At 40.3% G+C, this 24123-nt stretch overlaps 1 protein-coding gene and 1 long non-coding RNA gene across 5 annotated transcripts in view; both read right to left on the reverse strand.

Annotated features, from left to right (window-relative positions):
• LOC115035231 (uncharacterized) overlaps positions 1 to 11240 on the reverse strand; it is a 41644-nt gene extending 30404 nt beyond the window's left edge. For 2 of the 3 annotated variants that reach the window (XR_003840311.1, XR_003840309.1), the window contains exons 1-5: positions 10593 to 11240; positions 10375 to 10462; positions 6943 to 7026; positions 4595 to 4681; positions 30 to 169 (exon numbers count right to left, since the gene is read on the reverse strand). This is a non-coding gene — a long non-coding RNA (uncharacterized LOC115035231). The remainder of the gene's footprint in view (positions 1 to 29; positions 170 to 4594; positions 4682 to 6942; positions 7027 to 10374; positions 10463 to 10592) is intronic. The other variant, XR_003840310.1, reaches the window with a different exon arrangement.
• Positions 11241 to 14327: 3087 nt separating this feature from the next.
• On the reverse strand, positions 14328 to 22201 carry sp3a (sp3a transcription factor). 2 transcript variants are annotated; one of them, XM_029492957.1, is made up of 7 exons: positions 22030 to 22201; positions 21572 to 21669; positions 21094 to 21189; positions 18571 to 19828; positions 17308 to 17494; positions 17038 to 17234; positions 14328 to 16284 (listed from the first exon to the last, which is right to left on the reverse strand). In XM_029492957.1, the coding sequence occupies exons 1-7, from the start codon at positions 22034 to 22036 to the stop codon at positions 15992 to 15994; spliced, it is 2136 nt and encodes a 711-aa protein (XP_029348817.1). In that variant the 5' UTR covers positions 22037 to 22201; the 3' UTR covers positions 14328 to 15991. The 2 variants fall into 2 exon arrangements, with proteins under 2 accessions (XP_029348817.1, XP_029348818.1); XM_029492958.1 differs by lacking the exon at positions 21094 to 21189.
• Between the last annotated feature and the right edge of the window lie 1922 nt (positions 22202 to 24123).

The following is a 24123-nucleotide window of genomic DNA, read 5'->3' on the forward strand; positions in this document are numbered from 1 at the left end:
TGAGCCGAACGGCAGGAGAGGTGACTTACCCTACTGTAGCAGCACAAAGACGGGAGCAGGTGGGGTCGCTGGTCGCTGTGTGGACTCCACTCAGGTAACCCTATCATCTTCTTGCACAGAGCCACATCACATCACTGCAGCTACAAGCCTGCCATGTAAATCTCTTCTCCTTGAAAAGGAAGCATATCAGACATTTGAGAGTGTATCACAGCATAAAAAGCTCCTTTCTACAAATACAGAAACAAACATATTAGTCATACATGCACTTAGATGTTTCTGCCAGCTGCTCTGAAGTTGTTAATATGACATAAGCTCTGTCGTAGGCATTATTGGTGTTGCCTTTGGTGTTGTGCATCATATTGGATCATGTATGCTCATGGATGTGCAGCTGTGTGGTTCGTAATTTCCCAATATCAGTGGAGACAAAGAGACAAGATGACATATAACAAAACGTTGAGTTGAGGTTTTGCTTTTAATGGAGAAAGATGGGAATATCAATACCTGCTCATTTACAAATGCATTTTGTTGCCCAGTTACTTATAGTTAATTGATTTTAACAGCCACATGGGAGACAAAGCAAGAAATCAATTGCAGGGCCAAGTTCAGTGACTGCTTGATAGCTCACATATTGTAACCAATCCAAAATAGTCTAATGTGAAAAGACAATAATCCAAAGGGGGCAGGCAGGAGGACTGAATATTACAGCAAAGGCTGACACACCACCTCACTCCACAGCAGCAGCACCAAGCTGTCTGGCAAGAAAACATGAGATGAAGTGGAATAAATTCTCCTGGTAAATGTTATTACAAACAATATGCCTTCATGAAAAAGAAAGAGGGAAGAGCAATCTGCACGGGCTGACCATTCTGTGAACCGTTTATCAGCTTGAAATGTTATTTCATGCATTAATACTTCACAAACTGCACCCCACCACCCTCCTCCCTCCCCGCAACCCCCCTCCCCAAACACTTGCAGTACAAAAGCCCACCGATTTATGATTACCAGTCAACTAAGCAATAGTCTGCGGCTCCCGCCGACATACCACTTCCTTTTACTTCCCTCACCGTGAGCTTGTCTCAGGGCCCCTGCAGGTTCAGAGACAAGCCTGTCAGGATAATGTGATCAAGGTGGATGCAGGCTGAGAGAAGCTAAATCGTGGCTGGGGGATGACATTCTTTGATTTTTAACCATTACAGAGTTTTCACAGAGCTGCAGTCAATTTATTTTATTTATTCTAATGAAGAGCATTAGGAGTGCCATAGTGTGCTGCACTGCACATTGATCGCCTCGTTAATCACACTTTGCAGACACTCGCAAATCAAGTTCTAACAGCAAGCACTGAATCAAGTGCAATGAAGCATAAGCTCCTTCACAATTTATGATCTTTCAAATTGCATCTTTTCAACCATTAAATTGCAAGATACCATAAATTTTTATCCTCTCTTCTTCAGTCCTAGTATTGATTCTGTCGCGTGAAAAATAGAAGAGTAGTAAATTCAGGTAGTTAGACAAAATTTAAGCCTTGTCTTCAGAAAGGAAACTGAATGGCACAAGGAGGGCTGTTAATTTGCCATCGAGAACAAATATCAGGAGTGATAAAAATTTAAAAGTCCAACAGGGGTTTCAAAGATGTGGATCAGATGGGTTTCAGTCCTCTGCAACCTTGAGCTCTTTTACTTCACTACCTCTCAAATGCCAGTGCACCTTCAGGGTCTTTTACCTACCATTTTTTAAGATTAGGTACCTGATGTGCTGCAGAATTAGAATTAAGTTATAACCATATATGAAAATGACTAGATCCACTTTTCACAGAGCAGGTGGCCACAGAACCAAAAGTTTAAAGGAAGAAGTTAACTAAAATATATATACATAGAGCCAGTATTTCACTTTCTTTCCTCAACCTGAGCAACAGCAGACATTTTGAATATTTAAAAAAAAAAAAAAACCTTTACAAACTCTGAGAGTGGTCATTACATTTAACCTGTGAAAATCTGAAATGGTCGTTACCTGCCCCATACTGTTCTCAGAAAATGGCATAATTGTTCTCAGATTGCATCTCACTCACACCAAGTTGCAAGGAACACTTGTCAAACAATACAGTCAAATTAGTTCTCTGTGATTGAGCTTGTTGAGGATCTATCCAGTACAATGCAATATCTAGGCAAAGAAAGAGAAGTGCTATGAAAATAGTCTCAATTACTGTGATAAAGTAAAGGAGAGGCAAGACAACTAGTCAACAGCTTGCAAAAGTGCAAAAGGGTTAACCTCTTCACATCTGCACCAACTCTTAACTTTGATGACTGGAAAGAAGGCCTGCTGTTACACGTGGCATGAAAATAATAATACCTGCAACATAAGTAAAGTCTAAAGTTCAGATGGAGGGAAGCAAATTGACGATGGAGGAACATGAATATCTCCCAGCTGCACGAGAATTCACACAATCTCATGACATTTGAAAATGCCTAAACAAATTTTTTATTCCTTCCAGCTACCAAGAGGAAACTCCTCTTCGCTAAGCCCTGCACAGAGCCAAGCGGGGCAGCATTAATCACACAGTGCTGTGCCAGACAACTGCTGAAAAAAGGAAGAGCGAAAACTGCAGCAGCGTGGCAGACAGGCGTGGAAGATAATGCTGCTCCAGTCACTTTCATGGGAGGTGCTGCCCAGCTCAGACAGCACACAATATAACTCCACATCCTGAGAGAAGTAACACTGGTCAGGCAGCAAAAGTATTTTTGACACGGACCCTCCCCAAGGGAAGGCCAATCAACAGAGGAAATAGCACGTAAGGAAAACAAACCATAATAAAAGGCATAAAAGCTCACAAACATTGGATTGATCAGACGATTACAACCCATCTGGCTTGTTAAACTCAATCTGCTATCACACACGCAGGCTGGCAGTTGGGCTTTTTGCAGTTGGTGGTGCACTGGGACTGTTCCCAGACCAGCTAACGACTGAAACTTAGTTTCACCTGGCAAATCACACAGACAGACACAACCACCCCAGAAAATCTGGGAAGTGAGACTTTATCTGACTGCTTCTGAACGGTCATACACAGTAACATAAAGGACCTGTTCGTTCTCCTGTTAGCTCTTTAACTAATCAACATTTTTCTTGATGTTTCCATCAGTAAAAGGTTTATTTTGTTGTCCTGTGCACTATAAATAATTAATCTGAATATCTTATGTCTTCATTTGTTTCACTGTGTTTTTATAGTGTCCATCTGCTAATGTTTTTGATGTTGCTGTAATAATAAATTTTAAGGCACAATAAAAGTATAAACTGAAGTATTTAAACTAATTAAATATTATAGGTGCAGTTAAAGTCTGATTAACCTTAATCCTCCCTGACATACTGTAAAAAACACTAACTGGAGCTCAGTGTATTAATCAACATCTTAGTCCTGTCTGAGTGACCATTCTTAAAAACTGAATCACCAACTATTTTAGGAAATTATTTAGCTTTTTTAAACTATATGTTTGTATTGTAGACTGTTTAAAAATAGAAGTGTTTGTCTAACTGGCCCAGACTAAGAAAGTATAATTAGTGTGAGTGAATTGGATGACCTTTAATGGGATTTATTGAACATGTAAAAAAAAAAAAAAAAAAAAGAATATATATAAATATATAAATAGAATATCTCAAGTCGTGTGATCTAAGATGTAAGAATCCACAGTGAAAGACTGAATTTAAATCTGGGGGCATCGTACACTCAACATCTCTGCCACATTACAACAAAACAAGCATCATTCAGATCTTAATTTGATGATCAATGACTAAGGAATCATCTGCTTTTCTGTCCTGATCTCTATTCTCATCTGAACTGTACACAATACACCACAATGCACACTCCTCTTGTGATGACTCACAGATAACTGGACCAAAACACAGTCTGACTCTATAGACAAGCACATATCAACAAGCACACAATAGTGCACTCAAAAAGACACTTTCACCAGCCCAACAAAGGAAGATGCTACGGGGTATGACAACTTCTTGTGAACGACAAAATGCCGTCTGACAAGCTTTCAAGGGATGGTTGAGCTCTGGCAGATTACAGAGATCTTTATCTTTTCATAAAACGGAGTGCAGCATTTAAGTGCCAATGACTGAGAATACAATCTGAATTGTAAAGTGTGTCACAGTCATTACATGGAGATGTAGGGCCAGTAATGGCGAGAGTAATTGTGTGATGACAGTTTCACTGCACAGTGACATTCTCTAGGGCATTGTCATCATCTCTGACAGGTGATACGGGTCCACTGAGAATTGGGTATGTCTTACAGTTAGAGTTTCTTCTTCATAAACACCCCCCCAACCCCATCTTTACTTACAGCTTTGTCAAACCCCAGAACTCACTGTGGCTTTTTCAATATAGCTGCGGGTCTGAGTGAGGTAATTAGATGTTAATGTGAAATAATGGAATCATGGCGGGTTGTTACATAGGGAGAAATGCAGACCTTGGCATGATCTCAGAGTGAAAAGCACAATTGCTTAAAAATCAAAACATGCTGTCAGCGGCTCACCTAAGCAGCAGAAAATGCCCTGACTTTGGAATACATTACAATGGTAATTGCTCTGACAAAATTACCTTGTCTAAGATGAGCTCCACCAGACATCTGAGATATGCATGTCGATTGGCTCAATTTCATGATCATTGGGAGGCTGAAATCAAGGCCTTTATGTGAGGGAAAATCAACAGGGAAATTGACATAAACATCTCATTTAAGACATAACACTGAATGCTAGAGATAGCTTCATTTTCACGCCGCATTGCTGTGAATCTATTTAACTTTGAAGCTATACTTTAGAAAGAACCATTCTTCAGGTGGAAACTGTTAAGTGTGCGTCAATGCAAGCCGTAAATATAGAATGAATGAAAATGGAAATATCGTGTTTAAATCATTTACTTGCTGTTCTTGATTAGCAACCAGTGTTGCTCCCTCTAGTGGCTAATTCACTTAACCATTAGAGGTGGCTGAATATTTAATAAAATGCATTCAGTGAAATCGTTACTTTGCACAGCTGTCAAACATATGAGTGACTGAAGTCAAACATGCTGCTCTCTTTTTCGCTGCTGCATTTGTTTCCAAATCCGAGCTTCTCCATCTTTGAGAGTAACAAAGGATGCTGAACAGCAGTGAGGTGACTTAATAAACAAAAACACAGCGTCACATGAGGACTCCACCTCTGATTTTTAGTTGTGCCGCCTTCCGTCTGGGCTTTTTCTCACACGTATCAGGACAGGGAGAGTTAAAATGCCTCTCGTGTCTGTGATCTGATGAGGATCACCTTCATCCATTTGAAAGGTGATTTCTGAGCAAAATTGTTTCTCCGAACACATGCTGCTTGAGCCGAGAGCACATTTTTCCAGCATGTTAACAAACATGTAATTTCCATAAACACGTCCAGTAATTGACAGCTTGATTTGGGCTCTGCCAGGAAACTGACAGACAGTTCTTGGCTGCTTTAATGCTGCCAGCACAGGCTTAAGGCCTCACCAGGCTGTAATGAGCTTCTCAGGGCTTTGTCTGGATTAGACCAGCAAACAGACAAAATCGCCCACAAATCCCATCCAACTTTCTTCATCTTGTTAGATGATATCATATACTGTAAATCGAAATTACAGTAAAATTAAAAAAAGAATTGAAGTGCCAAATGCCAGGAGTGAGAAATTTCACATTGAAATCTTCGTAAGTGAGTGAGACAAAGGGCTGACCTACAAATTTAGTTCAGGTACAATTTAACAGCTTGATAACCTTTTAAAGATTAAAAATAAAAAAAAAACAATCTATACTGCCTTATACACACATCTTGGAGGAATATCTTTACCTTTTTTTTCTTTTGAAAAGGAAAATAAATATATTGCAGACTAAAGTGTTTTTGTCTTAATTTGATTAATTAGGTTAGTTAGGTTAATGTAGTGAAAATATTGGACACTTTTGCAAAAAAAAAAAAAAAATAAATAAATTGTCCAAAACCGTTTTGTAAGATTTTCATATATTCAAATATAAGACTATTTAGGAGTGTTGAATGTTATTTGTAACACTGCTTTTAGTACATTTTGAGCATGCAAAGAACATGGTGATAACAGCCTAATTACCATGGCACACTTTTCAGTTTTGCCATGGTCACAAAAAGGAACATTTCTTTTTGGAGGGTAATGAAAAATGTCTTTGAACAAATGAATAATAAACTATGGCAGACTTGGCTGCAGACTCAGTGGGGTCTATATTGAACCCTGCTGAATCTCCAGGCAAAGGTTTTGCTACTCGGACATCGGCAACATATTCAGGTCTGATCTCTTCTAAAAAGCTGGTTGAAGAGCAGCAGAGACGATGGTGAGCACAAGGGGAAAAATAGAGTCTGATAAATCTGTATTGAACAGTGTGTGAAGGATGTTAATACATATTAATGGTGACAGGAATATTTGCAAGTGAATACACTGGCAAAAGGGATTAAACATAACTCTCCATAGAAGGGGAGGTATCATCACTCCCATTCTGGCGTGGGACTCGGCCGTATCAGATTCATCCCCATGCACATTGCCAGCAAACACTAAGCCCTTATCTCTCCACTGGGCCTCTCCGGAGAGTTTACAATTTCTCGCTTCGCTGGAGCCTGAGCTGAGCTTGTTACTGGCACAAAGGCTGAGAGGTGGCCTGGTTGAGAGCACAAAGCCGCCCTCACCTCTGGACGGACACATTTCCCTCAGATAACGGACGACTTGTTGGACAGCGGCACTGAAGTGTCCCTATACATTGGTATGACAGCCACACATCCTCCAAACATTGGGACTCACAACAAAGTTAAAGTGATGAAAAAATACATGACACACTGACATGGCTCGGGTAAAGGATCCTTATTAATGAATTCTGTTGGCGGTAGCAGAGGGACGTGAACCCAGCAGATGTGATCTGGTGTCTGGGAGACACTTACCCGTCCCAACATGGACGTTATTCTCTGAGGGCACAAGCATCCCAGACAATGTCCCATTTGCTCCTCCGCTGATCGCAGTAATTCCTGAGGGGACAGACGATACACACAAATGTAGAATTTAGGGTAAATATGCCACACCAATATCTTTGTCTGATCATTTTTAGACAGATGAATCCATTTGGAGGTTTAACTTATCAGCTTTCTGAAACTTCCTGTTTATTAAGCTTCAATATGTAAACAGCCAAACCTATAAATACCATTAGTTGTGAGTTTTAAAGAACCAAACTCAAAAACAAATTATTTCCTATTATTTCCTAAGCCATAGCCATAGCAATAGCAAACTAATCAACACACAACACTGACTTTGAATTAAAACATAAAGTAGCAAATTACAATTTCACTTCAGTCTGATATTAGTGATGCAAATTGATGCAGTCTAAAGTGAAACATACTTGTGTGCTTAATCAGTAGTTGATTTTACTTGAAAAAACAAACAAACAAACAAACAATACATACAGAAATTAAAATGTGATTTCATTATGTAAACATGGCTTCTTCTATTAAAGCAGGCCTACATTTTTCCCTGAGACATAAACATTGTTTATATCAACTTCTTTGGTAAATAAATAGATCTGAAAATGGTGAATCATTCATATATAGGTGGGTCAGATTACCAGATGCCAATTTGAACTTGAATATGGAGGAACATTTCTCAGTTTACGGCCCATTCAAAATAAGCAATTCTCAAACTTTCTAATGTCCAAAGATATTCTGTATGCATGATCATTCTCCCATTGATTGCCTGAGAAGCAATCCAAAGATTAATGACATCCCAAGTTCAAATGTTGATTCTGTAATTTCAGACTTCGGGAGATTTTTTTTTTAATGTTCATACTGATTGCATTGTCTCAGGCCACAGAAACAGATAACTTGTAAAACTGAGTGATGATAGATGGATGCATTTACCCAAGACAGGACACACAGAGGCCCATTAAAAAAAAAGACTGGGTCATATAACACAACAGTGAGCACATTGATAAAGCTCTAAGTGCTTTGTTGAAAAAAGGTTTGCTGCAGTGAGGACAATGACAGCATGAAAAATGCAAGTTATTTCATTCTCTTCCATAAAAGAAGAGAATGCCAATATGGTTTCAGTAGGTTTTAAGTTGACAAGCAATATTGGATTGCTGCTTGTCGTACAGTAGGTCTCCCAGTCACGGCAATTTCAGCAGACATGTTGCTGAGACAGCTCTGGCATTGTTTTCTGGGACACAGTGAAATTCTATTTTCAGTTTTACTTGGTGCAGTAATTATCTGCATTGTTGGTGAGAATAAAGAAAATAAAGTGCATGAATATGTGCCGGTCAATTGGATTCTGTCAGTTCAAGCAGAATTGGGTACACAAGCGAGCAGCTTGCCAGCTTGTAATAACGATGGTGTTTGCGTGGAACAATTTCCCCTCTAAAACAGCTCATCAACAGCAGAGAGAGTCTGTCACCCAGGGTACGGAGTGACAAGTCTTCTGCATCTCCGTCTGTTATTAACATGTCTCTTACGACAAGCTCAATTATCTGACACTGCCCGTAATTTCCATTCCTTTTTCTGGCACAATGTAAAGTTCCTCTCCTTCATTTTCAAAGCTGGTCGTTTTGGATCCGGCAAATACTGATATAAGACATGTGTGGGAGGAAGAAGGGAAAACTGAGGGAAAAACATCTGCAAGTCACAGAAAAGTTGCCAGAGGCCTTGATCATTTCTGATATTTGTTGTACAAAAAGCATGAATATTGAACATTTTATCTGTAGTCAAGACAAAATAATACAAATTCATAAAATAATCTCGTGTGTGAGAATTATTACCAGAGTTAGAAACCAGATTTTGTTCTCTAAGACCTGTATTTGTTGGAATATTTGTCCAAGTCAGACCTGTGATTAGGAAATTATGTAAATTGGATTTGGAACACTGCTAAATGGACTTTGTGGTAAGATGGGGGAGGGGATCCCTTTTTGTTTGTTTGTTCAGGATAATGCTAGTGAACCTTGACCAGCTTGGTGTTATTATTTAACTACTGTTTAAACTAAAATTTTAGGTGGACATGTTGAGTAGACTTGATTTCAGGCTTTGTTAGCAGTAAGATGTATGTGTGAGCTGTTTGTGACCTTCTCAGTTCAGTACAACAATTTTCTTAGGGATTATTATTATTATTATTATTAAATAAAAAAAAAAAAGCTAATTATATTGAAGGACCTTCCTATAATCATTATTGCTGTTTTTTAATCAGCAATTGAACTGCTGTATTTTATTTGTTTGTTTAGTTTACAGAATAGCCTTACAATTATTTTTAGATTACATGATTGCAATACTTTTGCACAACAAAAATAAAACATTGGATAAATGTCATTGATGAAAAATGTCATATTACTCTAGTCTGACAAAGAGAAAATATATGGACAAGTTTAAGGAAGCGTTTTCCCTAAAATTTCTTTCTTTTTGGTGAGCATGGTTCTCAATCTGAAAAGTTCAAGTCAGAATCATAGCTGGTAACTGGGGGCTATTTTGGAAACATTATGTTTTAGTGCGTACCCCAAAGGCCTGATAGAGGTTACCTTACTACTTTGAATCTTAAAGCTAGATTGCCTCCACTTGCGTACAGAGTGATGCATGATAAAAAGTGAAAATGTTCCACCAAAGTGAAATATCGCCGTAAGTGGGAGTGTCTGGGTTGCTGCGGAGGGAACGTTAGAGGAAGTGGTAATGATGACAGCTCTAACTCAGTGCAGGTGCAGTAAAGCATGGCAGGTTGGTCAATTGCCCAGAACCCATTACTTCTCCCTCGAGACCAACCTTGTAATGTGCAGGGTACCTTCTGTAAAGGATTGACCTATTGTCAACAGAGAAATCTCTCAGGTTTTACTTAAAGACACAAGTGTACCTCACAAGGTTACACAGACAAGTTGAGAGCATGTCGAATGCCTGAGTGTTTGTTAACATTGTATATTATGCAAGAAAAAAACAAAAACAAAACAAACAAAAAAATAAAGCGCTATGTGTCACAGTTAAACTGAACTCTGTTTTTCCGGAGATCACCAGAATATTAGATGCATATATTCTCTGTCTGCATGTCATTGGTTGTGTTGGGAAGGTTTGGCATTGGCCTGTTGAGCTGTACAAGACACTTTTACATTCACCAGCTTTTTACTGGTGTCTGAAAAATTCATTTTACTGTAGATGTTTCACTCTTTGTGAGCACCTTTGCAGCAGCTTTCAGACATTTGTGACTATGCTGAAGATGGGAATAGGACGACCTTGGGTGCCAGATACATCTCTGTTCCTGTGTCATCTTCCGACAGCCACTGTTTGACCACTATCTACCAGATGCATTCTATCCGACACTTGTAACAATAGTGTAAATGGGACGAAAATTGAGCTCACCTTAAAGGTGGACTTCAGTCCTCTTGAAGGCTGAAAGCCCTGGATGAGCCCAGTGCCCAGTGGCAGCTCAGAGCCCTTGTTTTGCTCCCTGAGACGTGTGTAATCAGAGAGAAAGTCCAACACAGATTACAGTCTTCAATCAGTCAGCGAGGAAAATGATATGTACATCATTGTCTCTGCAGCACATCCCAGGCACTGTCAGCCTGCATGCATATTACCTGTGTCAAGCCTGCCAGGGACATCACCAGAGAAACTGAGAGCCATCACAGAGCCGCCACTCAGGGGGGTGTCGAGTCTTCGAACACGGCTGCCAGATTCAGTCTCCATGGGGACTCTATTCTGACCTCCAGGATGTTGTTGACACCATTTAATGTACATTTTCAGATACAAAACGTCTCCTTTCAAATCTGAAATCGTTTTCAATGGTCTGAGTAACGATGAAGGCCAGCTCTTGTCACCAAAAGAAAATATTGAGTGAACACACAGTTTTTCCCAGACTTTAGTCCAAGGAAGCTGTTGTCACATTTGACCTTGAGGTGGAAAGGAAAGACAAAGAGTTATTTCATACGGTGGAAAAACTAGGACTGCTTTAATGAATGGCTAAAATGATCCGTTCTAATCTTCTCATACATGTATAACATCATCTTATGCAATTGTCTCCTCACCAAAGCAGACACACGCTGTGTGAATACAAAGGACAATATAATGTGGGGAATTTGACGGTGGTGTCTCACTGTTGTCAAATTCAATTTTCACAGTATGATCAGAGGAAGAAAGAGGGAGAAAAGTTCGCAATAAAGAAAGCAAAAAATGATTGCACTTGAAATAAGTAAGACCATAATTTCTGCAAAACTAGAGTGTTTAGTTTGAAGCTATAACTGGCACTTTTGCATATAAAAGGATGATGGGAGATGAATTGCAGGCAAACTGACACATATGCACCGTACTTTTCTAATTTGCTGTCCAGCTTTAACTTTAACCAACTGCCCTGACACCATAAATGACAAGTGAAGATACACAATAAACTAAATTCTCAAGCATGCGACTGCTGGCCATATCTATCAGGTTTGCATAATAGCCTCCCAACTCCCCCACCAGGTATGTGTTCACCTTGAGAAGTCCAGGCCTGAATGCAATGTCAACAAAAGCACTTTCTAGCTCAACCATTCTGTTTGTCTCCTCTGATCCTGCTGTGGCTCCAGAGGGAGGTCACCAAATCGTCTCTGGAATAAAAAAAAAAGGCGCTGACCTTTGCTAAATTGGCCACATTCAGTAGACAGAGAATATCAGGTTATTGAGTTGATCCATGCTGTGTTTCCTTGCCTGGGGAAAATGATCTGCTCTATTGTCTGTAGTTCTCCAGTTGATCAAGGGCAACAATGTGTCAGGAATGAAGAAACACAAGACACTTTTTTAAAATGTACTTTCCAATGTCCTAATGGTTTAAGAGAAAAACACCATTAATGCAGTGCTGTAAACAAAATACGAAACAGGATAGTAAGTGCTTTTCACTTATGAAGAAGCTTGCAGTTTATATCCAAAAGGAAATTAAATAAAGGCTTTATGCTCTAAATTGTGTGAGATGCCTCACAGAAAAGACATATTGTAAATGAATGCAGCTGCAGAGACCCAACAATTCATTGCACTGTACTTTGAAGTTGTTGATTCCTTGAGAAAAGCAAATAATAGTCATTTTGTAAAATTGCAGGCCTATCCTTCAACAACTGAGGAAAACTGTTAAAATTGGGCAGGGATAGGGAAGAAGCAGCCCTCTCACTGAAGTATTTTGTATATTTGGGACAGTATAATGAAATAAGTCATTTCTGCCAGCAGTTCACATTACCTCCCAATGCTTAAGAACCATAATCCCAATAGCATTTTGAATTTTATCACACATACAGTCGGAAATGTTATTGCTTGATTATAGTGTTCCTCTCCCTCTGCAAAGTTATTGTATTTATGCATTTTGCACATGAATTGGAAGAGAAGTTGAGCCCTGTGCACAATTACACCACTATTCAAACTGAGCTTCGCAGCAAACCAAAGCTATTTGCCACAATAAAAAAACACAAACAACTCGTAGTGTAAGCACTGTTTGAAATGATACCTGTCTGTCACCAAAAACACAATACTAAAGCGGCATAATTGAAAAAGCTTTCCTTTTACTCTGCAAAATAGGACTCAACTCGAATTGTGTCTCACTCTTTCGCAAGATTTGCTCTGCACAATGTTCAAATAATTCATACGTCTGTTGTAAAGGTGTATTTACCTCAGAAAATCAAAGCCACAAAAAGTTTTACTTGTCTTGCATCAGTGTCTGTGTATTTCTTTTAATGCTATAACAACTGACTGAAGCTACTGAGACCTCTCCAGCTTCATCAAAGCTCAGCTCATTCCTCTATGCTAAGATGATGCTGATAGAGATATTTAAGTGCCACCACAGTTTGTTGACAAAGTCTGCCTGTGAGGCAGGTGGTCATTGTGGACACTGTCATTCATGCAAAGCAGCCGCATCGTCTCTCACTCTCTCTCTCTCATCCCGCTTTAACATGCTGAGCTGCTGGGCAGGATCACCCACTGATGGCAGCTTTTATCTGCCGTGGCCAGGAGATCCATGCCTGTTCCTGTTACAAGGAAATGGCACTTTGTCAAGTGAGTCAAAGTTATCCTCCTGGCTCTGACACCAGCTATCCTCCGTTCCTCCTTACATTTCCATCTGCGCGGTGATTTGCATCATAAAGGCTTAAGGCAAGTTATAAGGGGGGGGGGGGGATCAAGCATAGGGAATACAAGGGGGGGATAAAAGGGGGGGGGGGGGGGGGAATAAAAGTCCTGGCACAGAAACATTCTCGAGTCCCTTACCTAAAGAATATTTCAAGCACTCACATTTTTCAAATCTGCCACACTTCCCAACTGGAAGAACGACGATTCTCAATTCTGATTGTCCCAGAGGTCTGTGTATCATAGATTTCATTCCTGCAGGGGAGCAAAGATTATTATAATATTCAGATTACCGAGCAGGGGAAATTAATTGGACTAATTAACATACAAGTAAATGATGATACCGTTAACACATTTCATTAACTCAAACTGTCATTCTATGTTCCTGCTGCACTTGGTATTGCATTACAATGAATTGGATTCATTAAATTATGCAAATGAAAGGAACGGCAAAATGGACGAATTCTTTTTAACGTTATAGGTAACACTGACTCGTTTTCAACAAATTGACTGCGAGTCAAAAAGTATGTGCTTCTCACTCTGATTTACCAGATAAATCTTTTCATAGATGTCCATTGTATACATGTTCACAGCCACAAATAGGCAGGCTATAATAGATTTCAACAGCCTCGAGTTGATGTCTTGAGGCTTACATCAAAAAACAGCAACAATAACTGATTAATAAAATAACCCATTTAGTGTAAGAGAAAAAACATATCTAATAAGCATGTGTTGTTTCATATGACAAAATATTAAGCAATTGCAATTTTTAGCAATAAGAAATCCAGGTAAGAAGCTTTTAGCTTTCATGCCTCTGCAGGGTTTGTTCAAAGTCACGAGACTACATTTTGTTCTCCAGCAACAGAATATGTTTCTGACATTTCTGTGTGACATTAAGTTGTGGTTAATTGAGGGTCCACACCTCTCGCTGGCCCCAGTGACTTCTGCCTTCATCTGAGCTGCAGCTATAAGGGAAGGTCTTGGGGTCAAACATACCTCTCGTCCTGCTCCCTTGGCTGTAGTGACATCTACTGGGCTACCGACCCGCAGAATAAGTGGGGGTGGGGGTCTCCTCCTGGCTGCATGACATGACTTAAAAAGAAACAATACAAAAGATTTTGAGAGCATGGAAAAATTCTGTGTCTCACATTTAGTCCATTTAGTTTAAAATTTCAATCTGCCCTCAGGAAGTCAAGGTAAAACATAGATACAATAAACAAGGGACTATCAAATAAAACAAACAAAAAAAAAGTAAGGAAATTCAAGTGTAACAGAAAAAGTTTATATTTATGAAGTTATATTGACATATTTATACAGACGATTTGAATGAGGTTATAACTTCAGTGTCTTGTTGTCGGACTTAAAGGCTGAAGGACTATCAGAGGGTGGAAAAATCTTGCACTGCGTCTGTATATCCATGTGACAATTCAACAGCTGAGGGTAGGGATAAAAAAGTTAAAACCGAAAAAAAAAAAAAAATAAAAAAAAAATAATGCAATCAACACTGAAGAGGCAAATGCAACATACAGAAAATGAAAAGAATCAACACAGACAGAAACAATGTACATTTACTGACAGTGCATATAAAGCAGTGTCTTGGAAAGATACAAAACGTTTTTATACAATAGGATTAACAAATAAATGAAAATAATGAGAACATTGTTGATGAAAGAGTACCTCTTTTGGTAATAGACAGAATTCCAACTGCATGACAGGACTGATAGAGCAAGATACTGGTGGAGGATTCTGCAAAGCTGTTTCCACAGCATTGTTTGTCCTTATCACTGAAACTAAACATGATATTAATAGTGGGATTATATAAGCATAGATAACATGGCGACATCTTAATTCATCTCAGCTTTTGGTCCATCAAACTAACATTTCATAACACCGTAACACCTTCCATAGTCCAAAAAGCTACAGGGGTGATTTACTTTACTCACATCACACAGCCACAAGTCATCCTGAGTTTGTAGTCAAATTTGGCAATTACCTTCAAAAAATGGCTTTTCTCTTCACATTACAAGACATGTTTTGTTATGTTTTTGTTTTGAAGTCCCCCAAAACAGGCTTAGCAAAAACACGTTTTAATCACATAAGATGGAGCAATATGAAATATTTTGGATTTTCATATCACAAATGTATTTTCTATGTAAAGTCTGATATAAATAGCAGTTCAGTCAAAATATTTAATAGGCAAATAATGTGTATCATATCAACAGTATATGTTCAAGAGGAATTACAATACAAAATTTTGATTGTTTCTTATTTCCACCTGCAAAATGCAGTCGGTGCGAGCAAAGTTTCAGAAAAATAAACGGAGGAAGCAGGTGTTGCTAATTTGCAAACTGACTGGTTGACTGACTGCAATCAAAACTGAAAAAAAAAAAAAAAAAAAGCATAACATGAAGAAATTTGCATTGACATAAGCAATAACATTAATTCAGATGGATACAGTTATCTGTTGTAAGATTTAGTCTTTGCTTAAAGTAAATATGGAACAAACCTTATTTACCAAGGACATCATCAGATTACACCATCAACAAAAAAGAATTGCTCAACTTACCAATAATTTTTCATGAAAAACACATTATTAACAAATAAGTTGATTTAAAACAAAATGACATCCTACAACTGCAACTACACAGTATTGTACAAAATAAGGCATTTCCTTGTGTATTTACTGCAATGTCTTTTCCATCTTTATCCTTTTTCATTTTCCAACGCTAGTTTTTCCTCAGTAAAAACTGAGTATGGACATGGACTGACTATTTCTGTGTTAAAATATATATATTTATATAGATCTATCATTTTAGTTTTTCTTCAATTTGAATAAAAATGCAGGTAGGAGTATACAGTATGCGAGAGTTTGCCAAAGTTCATAAGTGGAGTAGAATCACTCCATGACTTCACTGGCTGCTACTGTGGTGACGAGCTGGAGAGGGATCTCTGCATTGGCCAGGATGTCCTGGGCGGCGCTGGAGCCCTGCTGGATGTTGGTGAGGATGAGGGTGGTCCCGCCTGCCGTGGTGATGATACTGTCTGAGGACCCCGCAGATTCCATTGAGGCCACCACTGAGCTGCCGGAGTTCACACCTTTTTTGTTCTGATGAGTTTTAATGTGCTTTGCCAGGTGGTCGCTCCGCATGAAGCGCTTGGAACATTCTGGGCAGACAAACTTTTTTTCTCCTGCCAGAGAGAAAATATAGTTTGAAACATAGTTTGAGGTTCAATACATCTAGAAATGGTCAAAAACATGGCATCTATCTGGAGGTTATTCTTCACAGGTAGGGAGACAAGTTTAAAACAGCTTCAATAAACTTTACTAGGTTTGTTTCAAGAATAAAACAAAATAAAAAGAAAAGACTTAATGTAAAATAAACTGTCATGTATGTATAAAATTGTATTTTATACATACATGACATACATTTATACATTGTATTCAGCCAAAGTTAAATCACTGTACAAGGTGCTAAATGCCAACCTGCCCCATGAAGAAATAATACATGAATTTGCTACATGTCTGAAGTCACTGCAATTGTAATTATAGAGATCAGGTGAGTCGGCAGAAAGCTGGGTCCTGACTCAGATGCTGAAAATTATGTGATAAAAATAAAAGAGAAAGCTAAATACTGGAATCTCTTAAAAGGTTTTTGTTATGTAATCTGATGTTAACAAATTTTGTAAATGACAGTGCAGAACAAACAATTTTAAACATTCTGAACTGTAAAATTACCACCAACTCTGTGAAATCTGGATGTTTTTCATAATGAGCGTCAATCCTAACCTGACATTTTACATGGAAATCCAATAGAAATGGGGCAGGGCAAACACTATTATTTCCTTACAGGACTCACTTTGCAGGGCACAAATTAACACATTTTACTGATTTTCCTGATGTTTTCCTGATGTGCAAACACCAAGGGAGAAAAAAAAGGGCACCTGTGTGTGTTCGCCTGTGTCTCTGCAGCTCATCACTGCGTGTAAACCTCTTCCCACAGAACATCCAGCTGCAAACAAAAGGTCGCTCCCCTGAATGCCAGCGCAGGTGTGCTCGCAGGTGCGATGTCTTCCCATATACTTTCCCGCAGCCTGCGATGTGGCAGATGTGCTGCTTCTTTTTCCCCATGCTGGATCCTCTGAAAAACACATGCACTGACAGTTAGGGTCCCCAAGATTTTTTTGCAAAGAGGTCAAATCATGCGTACTCACCTTCCCCCCGACTCTTTACAGTTGGGGCAAGTACATGCTACTCTGCGCAGCCTCTTGCCCTCCTGGCCCAACTGATCCTCCTCATCCACTAGCCTGACACGAAGGTGGGACAAATCGTTGGTGTTTAAAGTGGAGTCGGTGCTCAGCTGCCACTCTCCAGAGTCTGGCTCTTCCTTTATGTGAATGTCTGAAAGTAATGTGTATGTTAATAGCAAAACAAGCACTGGTAATTACATGCCAAAAAGCCTGAACAGTGAGAGGTGTTTCATAATTGTGTGTGACTGACAGCATGGCAGAAAATTTCATGAGTAAGACTCCATTTTAAGCACAGTGATAAAATAATTAGTGGATTGACAGAAAATGTATCAGTGACAATTTTGATAATTAATTAAACGTATCCTGTGGACCTTTCAGGCCATGTGAGTGGCAGAAATTGATAAATGGACTTAGCTACAATCAAAACTTCATTATGTTTTGATAGTTATAATTACACAAAAATAAAAACATAAAAGCCACAATGAAAACTAACTAAAATTAACTAAAAACTATCTGGCCTTTCATTATTTTGGCTTTCTTCCGTTCTGATGACTTCATATCAGCTTTTCATACAACTGTATGTGGGGTTTTGGGTTTTTTTTTTTTTTTTTTTGCTTTTGCCATTACTGTGTTGACTACACTATGGACCATTTTCACTGCAGGCATTCGGATTTGTCATATTAGGAAAAGCACAGGTGTAATTAATAATTAAAGATGTCTCTGCTCTGTTCGAGTGTCTCATTAAGACACGACAGTGTGATTGTCAGCCAGCATGAACGATACCAGAACCCTGAAGCAGGCAAACAGAATTTATTTTATTATTTACACTTGTGCGTTTCCTACTGCGACATGTTAAAATGTCTCCTGGGTGGGTCAATTAATTAATCGTTGAAAATAAAGAATAGAACTTCAGCCCTTAAAACCATGCAAAATAATTTCAGGCAAAAACATACATCAAATAAACTTGATAGACAAAAATCCTTATAGAGTAAACTGATGTCACAAATGATGACTAAATAAAGAACACTTTTGCTAAAGATGCAGCCTTCTTAAAAATGTCAAATTGGCAAAATGTATAATTTAAAATGCAAGATGATAAACATTAAGAAGGCGTGTGCTCAGGTGAGATGCACACATTCCTGAGATGAAACACTGTGTGGGAAAACACCTGTGTGAGTGTCAGTTGGCTTCCTGTGCTTTTTCTGATAGTAAAAAGAGCTACTCTACCACCAGGGGTGTCCGTGTCTCCCTCCTGTTGGGCCACTGAGTTGACCGTCACTGTTTGAAGGTTGGGGATCTGTCCTGTGCTGATGCTGACTGGACTGGACCCCAGGGACAGGGTCTGGACTGGAGCCAGGGTGATCTGCTGTGGTGGAGTGGTGGGCAGCTGAAGGTTCTGCAGGTTCTGCACTCCCTGCACCTGAAATGTCTGCCATTGAATCTGGCCTGATGGTGTGACTGTCTGGGCTTGGATGATGAAGGTTCCCGGGTTGATCAGCTGCACGTTTTGCAGGTTCTGCCCGCTTGTTGCCACCGACTGCATCACCTGACCGTTGGTGGTCTGAACGGGCACCTGCTGTAGCTGGATTATGGGTGTGGCTGAGGACACCTGGACACTCTGCTCCTGATTTTGCTGGATGAAGCCTTCTTGGAGACCAGAACTGGAGTTAGCTTGTTCTGTAGCCACTGATGACAATGAAGACTCTTGCGTCATCAGACCTGATTCATTTCCTGGAACGTGCAGCTGAGAGGAAGAAGTTGGCACAAAAATCTCCGGATTTGTATTGGAGTCACTGACTGGTATTGTCTGTGAGAGGTGAGCATCAGTCTTCACCTGACTCTCTGAGCCCTCAACAGCCTGATTTCCCATAATTAGCTGGCCATCAGCAGTGACCCCTGTTGCTATAGTCTGAGCTCCAGATAAGCCCAGGGAGTCCAAGTCCACACTGTTAATAGGAACAAAAGTAATGTTCCCAGGCAAACCCACAGGCACATTAGCAACAACCTGACCCTGGTTGTTGAAGGTGGGGCTGCCAATAGAAACCCCCTGGATCTGCTGGACACTGCCAGTCTGTGATATGAGGTTCTGGTTGTTATTAAGTATTATGTTATTTGCAGTTGATGTGACATTGAGACTCTGGCTTCCATCTGGCAATATCTGAATCTGTCCTGTGGCATCCTGAGTCAGCGTTGCTCCTTCCACGCCAGACGTGGAGAAACTCAACTGTCCATCTGCTGTTTGGATCTGAGGGATAACTTGGTACTGAATATTAGGCACTGTATTGGCATTGGAGGTGGCCGTTCCTGATGTCACAAAGATTGGCTGACTTTGTAAGTTCTGAAGAGGAAGAACATACTGTCCATTTGATGTTAATATTCCTTGACTTTGGATCTGTATCATTCCAGATTCCTCTTTTGCTGTTGTCGTAGGTGTTAACACCTCCCATTTATCAGTCCCAGTAAGGTGAACAGATGGATCAGATGTCTAAGAAAGAAAATGACTGATGTTAAAAAAAAAAAAAAAAGAAGCAGCTCAAACACTTATTCATAAAATGGATTGAGCAAAGAACAACACTCTATCATGTGTTTACTTACAACCGGCATTTTTAATTGATAGAAAAGTTTAGTTTGTACTTGGACTAATATTTTCAGAAAAATGGCAGCTCAAAGAAGTAGCATCAGAAATAATGGGAAGCAAATAGCAAAATGAGCAAACTTGTTTGAATCAGAAGAGGCTGAAAGAGCAAGAAAAGTATATGACAGTATCTGACAGTAACAGCTCTGCAATTGGACAAAGTCAGAGGCCTGTCATCCTGCACGTGGTCAAGGCTACACAGGCACACAGGGGAAATGTTATGGCCTGTAGCATCCTATGCTGCATCTAAATCCATTGAAAGGTTTTATTTATCTGCTCTGGCTCTCTGAACTGGCTTTCGACCATCTTCAGTGCATTTGTTAGTTTCATACCATTCTTAGCCGTCTAAGTTACCAGAGCAACTGGATGAACATACCAGGGTTTGCGCCAATACCCACACAGAAACCTTGTTTCCTTTTACTTTCAACCAGCATTTTACAACAGTTTTAATGAAGTGTTCATTCACTATAAACTCAACTCCACTGCTGCTCCTTTAAAGTGTAAAATTTTACAATACCAGACACAGCACTTAGACCCTTTTGAAACAGAATCAAAACACAATAGGACAATTTTCTCTCTCAAAAAAAAAAAAAAAAAAATCAAGTTATGTGGTTTACATCTTGACTGACCTCAACTAAATTTTCCCAAATTCAACAGTGGTTCATGGCTAATGCTACCGTTTTAGCAGCACACCTAACACAATAAGCTTAAACTACAGTATTATTTACCTGTCAGGTAAGTCAGGTAATCAAAGCTAAACTGTTCTGCTTTCCCAGTAACTATTTACATTCAATCATTCAGTCTTATCAATTGATCATACCGTCTAGCCATTAGACTGATCCCCAGGAGCCCCGGTAGTCTGTTCAGGACTTGTCACATGAGCACAACTGAATGGATTACCTTAGTGGGTCTGCTTGAATTGTTATAGTGATAAAAACATTTTAGTTGCAGGATTGAGTTATCTTTATGTGTTGATGCCAAAATGCAGTGGCTGCATTACTCTGAAAGCAAGTGCAAGTGCTTGACTACATCCCCACCACCAATTTCGCTCAGCTGTGACTGAAGGCTTCACTTCGGCTGTAGCAGTGTCGGATGCAGCAGAGGTGCCGACTTACCACATCGGTGGCAGCACCTCTGTCCACCTCTGACGACGGTGACCCAACCTTAGTGCAGGTGGTTGCTAGCAGGTCAAGGGGTGACGGCTGAGTGTCCTACCCACAATGAGCGAATTTAAAAAGGAGACAGTGCGTGGCCATTAGTCTGGGGCCACAGAAAGCGTGACTCATTGGTAAAAGGCAGTCTGAAATTTGGATCTGTCTTGTCCCAGGCTGATCCCCCTCAGGCAGCACACACAATAACCGCCTGCTAATGTTTAGGACCTGCTTTTGGGGGGTTTGTACAATGTGTCGCATCAAACCCAGCAGAGGAGGCGGGATTTGAAAGCAGCCTGGGAGGAAGTGTTGCCTGAGAGGATCAAGCCAGGGTACAATACCCCCTGCAAGAGTGAACCGTGTGGACGTCTGAGAGCGCCACACTTAGACAAACTCTGCAACTCCGTGTTGTTGAGTCCTGACCCGGAGGGAGAAACAGTACCTGGCTGCTCCTGCCGTCCTCCTGCTGCAGAAAGCCGCTTTGACCGCCGTCCACTTCCAAGGCAGCCATATCCTCTGGTTTCATCGGCTGTTCAGGAGCTGTGCAGTTAAAAAAAAAACAAAAAAAAAAACACAACTCACACAGTGGTAGCAGCTGAGGCTACCGCTAGCTAAACAAACCAGATGGTAACACAACATTAATACAACTGTTGTAACGCCAGCAACAACAACAGTCACAATCACATAGAGAGAACAGACATTTAGTCAGAATTAGATTAAAATGAACTGACTTATACTGGCGTCCTACACAAGCTAACACACTTAGCCGCGACTGCTAACTTTAGCCGGCGCTGATTAGCATTATCACAGGAGGCTTAGCCTGCTAGCGAGCTAATGTAGCCGGAGAGTCTGAGGAAGCTAGTTGGCCGCCGAGAGTGAGCAGAGACAGATGTTACATACCAGTCATTGCAGGACTTGTCGTGAAACGGAGGGTCCGGATGGTCACAAGCCACCGCACATGGTCGGCAAATTATAGTTATTGTACACGCGTAGCAATAAGTTGCTAGCTGTCAGATTTCTTTGTATTTTGATTGACGGGCGGTGGGAAACACAAAGGGTGGGGCCTGCACCGTTGACCGGGACTGTGTGCGTCACACACAGGAAGTCCCGCCGTCCTCCGCCGGCCCGATTGGTTCCCCGCTCCGTGCGTCGCGGTGCTACTCGTCAGCGGAACTGTCGCTCATCTTTTGTCGGCCTCTTCCTGTTTGTGATGCAGCTTCAGTTTTACAGTATTGGCGTTGGTGGAAATGGAGCTAGCCGGATGATCGGAGCGGCGGTACCTGCAGCCTGCGGACTGGTCGAAGGAATTAAAAAGTAAAAGCCACACGCGGAAAAGATTGAGACGCAGACGCGTTTCGACACTCTGCCAAATGTGTACACAATGCAGCCCAGGAGCAGTGACAAGTCCACTGATCCTCTGACACACAACGGCTGTTGCCAAGAAACACAACTTAAAGGTGCTATATGCAACTTTCCTGTGCCAGTAACAAGGAGTCTTGCTGGGAGCAGGTGGTGGGTCGGATAATGGTGGCTTTCCAAGAGCTTTAACCAATTTAAGGAGAAGAAAAATAAAGCCATAGAAATAGAAATAAAGCACATGATGTCTTGGACAGTGCTTTCCACCTCTGCAGGCACATTTTGTGATTAAAATAATGAAACTTGATTCTGAACTTGCAATATTTCTTCCGGACCAGTATAGTTATTACTGCTAAATAAGTCCTTTAACTTCAGCAGTAAACTATGAATCTGCACCTATTTCCTCCCATGTTGTTTCCATTTACATCACATCTTGCAGTTTATATGTGTCTTTAAAAAAACAACAACTTTGTAAGTATTGATCAATAAAATGCAATACTGCCGAAATGCACATAAGGAAATAACAAGGAACAACATGTTCAACACTTGGTTAAAGGTTTTTGTTGAAGATTGAAGGTGGACAAAAGCACAATGGATCTAATGTTGTTCTAAATTCACCAGTGCTCTTATTTCCAAATCTGTCACCTTATTATGTAGAACTTAGTGGTTTTTACAAACATAGCAGGCATGGGATAGCTGTGGCTTTAAAAGCGGAAACAATGCCTGCTGTGGCTGAATGCATCAGGAAAATTATAAAAATGTATAATTCATAGTGGTTAGCACTGGTGCCCACCAACAAGAAGGTTGCGGGTTCGATTCCCGGGCCAGGGCCTTTGTTTGCATGTTCTCCACTTTTCTGTGTGGGTTTCCTCCCTCCATCCAAAGGCATGCATGTTTGGGTAAATTGATGACTCTAAATTGCCTGTAGGTCTGAGTGTGATTGTGGGTGGTCTCTGTCTGTCTCTGTGTGTTGGCCCTACGATGGACTGGTGACCATTGGCCTTGCCCAGTGCGAGCTGGGATTGGCTACGGCACCCCTTGTGACCTGGAAACAGATAAGCCGTAGAAGATGAATCAATGAATGTTGATCAGTCAAAGCATGACTGATATCAGGCTAATATGTTAAATCAGCATATTCCTTGTTTTTATCTTTACAAAACAAATTTAATCTGACATGGTATCATTTATTCCTGCTGATCTGGTTTTGAGAACTCACAATTGTTAGTTGTTGTAAATTAGAAAGCAATCAGTAGTTTCACTTTTAAGATGTCTTTTGCCAAGATTGCTTGAACAAAAACAGACTATCAAGACACAATCTAAGTTGGCATTCAACTGGATTTTTTCCCTTCCATCTGATTGTGCACATTACAACATTGTGAGAGTGCATTGAAATGAGAACCTGCATGCTATTGTATCTGCTCTGTGCCCCATGATGCTATCAGGACCCCACTTCTGAGTATTATTTGTGGTGTGTCAGTTCCTCACAGTGCGCGACCGCAGTGAGGCTATTTCTCTCAACCTTCAATTCAAACTTGGGCCATTACAGCCAGACTACAAAAGCACTTTCTGTGCACTCAGGAGCTCACGGCAGTGAATGGTGGATATTTCCAATCACTCTGCTGTCAATCCAAGTGTCAG

Source organism: Echeneis naucrates, chromosome 21 (genome assembly GCF_900963305.1).
Source record: "Echeneis naucrates chromosome 21, fEcheNa1.1, whole genome shotgun sequence".
Classification (NCBI taxonomy): domain Eukaryota; kingdom Metazoa; phylum Chordata; class Actinopteri; order Carangiformes; family Echeneidae; genus Echeneis; species Echeneis naucrates.

Excerpts from the sequence above, each read along its gene's own strand:
- sp3a (XM_029492957.1), bottom strand. Across the intron at positions 19,829-21,093 it reads GAGGTGCTGCCACCGATGTG|ACATCTGATCCATCTGTTCA; the intron begins GTAAGTCGGCAC and ends TTTCTTTCTTAG. Across the intron at positions 16,285-17,037 it reads ACACAGGCGAACACACACAG|GAGAAAAAAAGTTTGTCTGC; the intron begins GTGCCCTTTTTT and ends TCTCTCTGGCAG.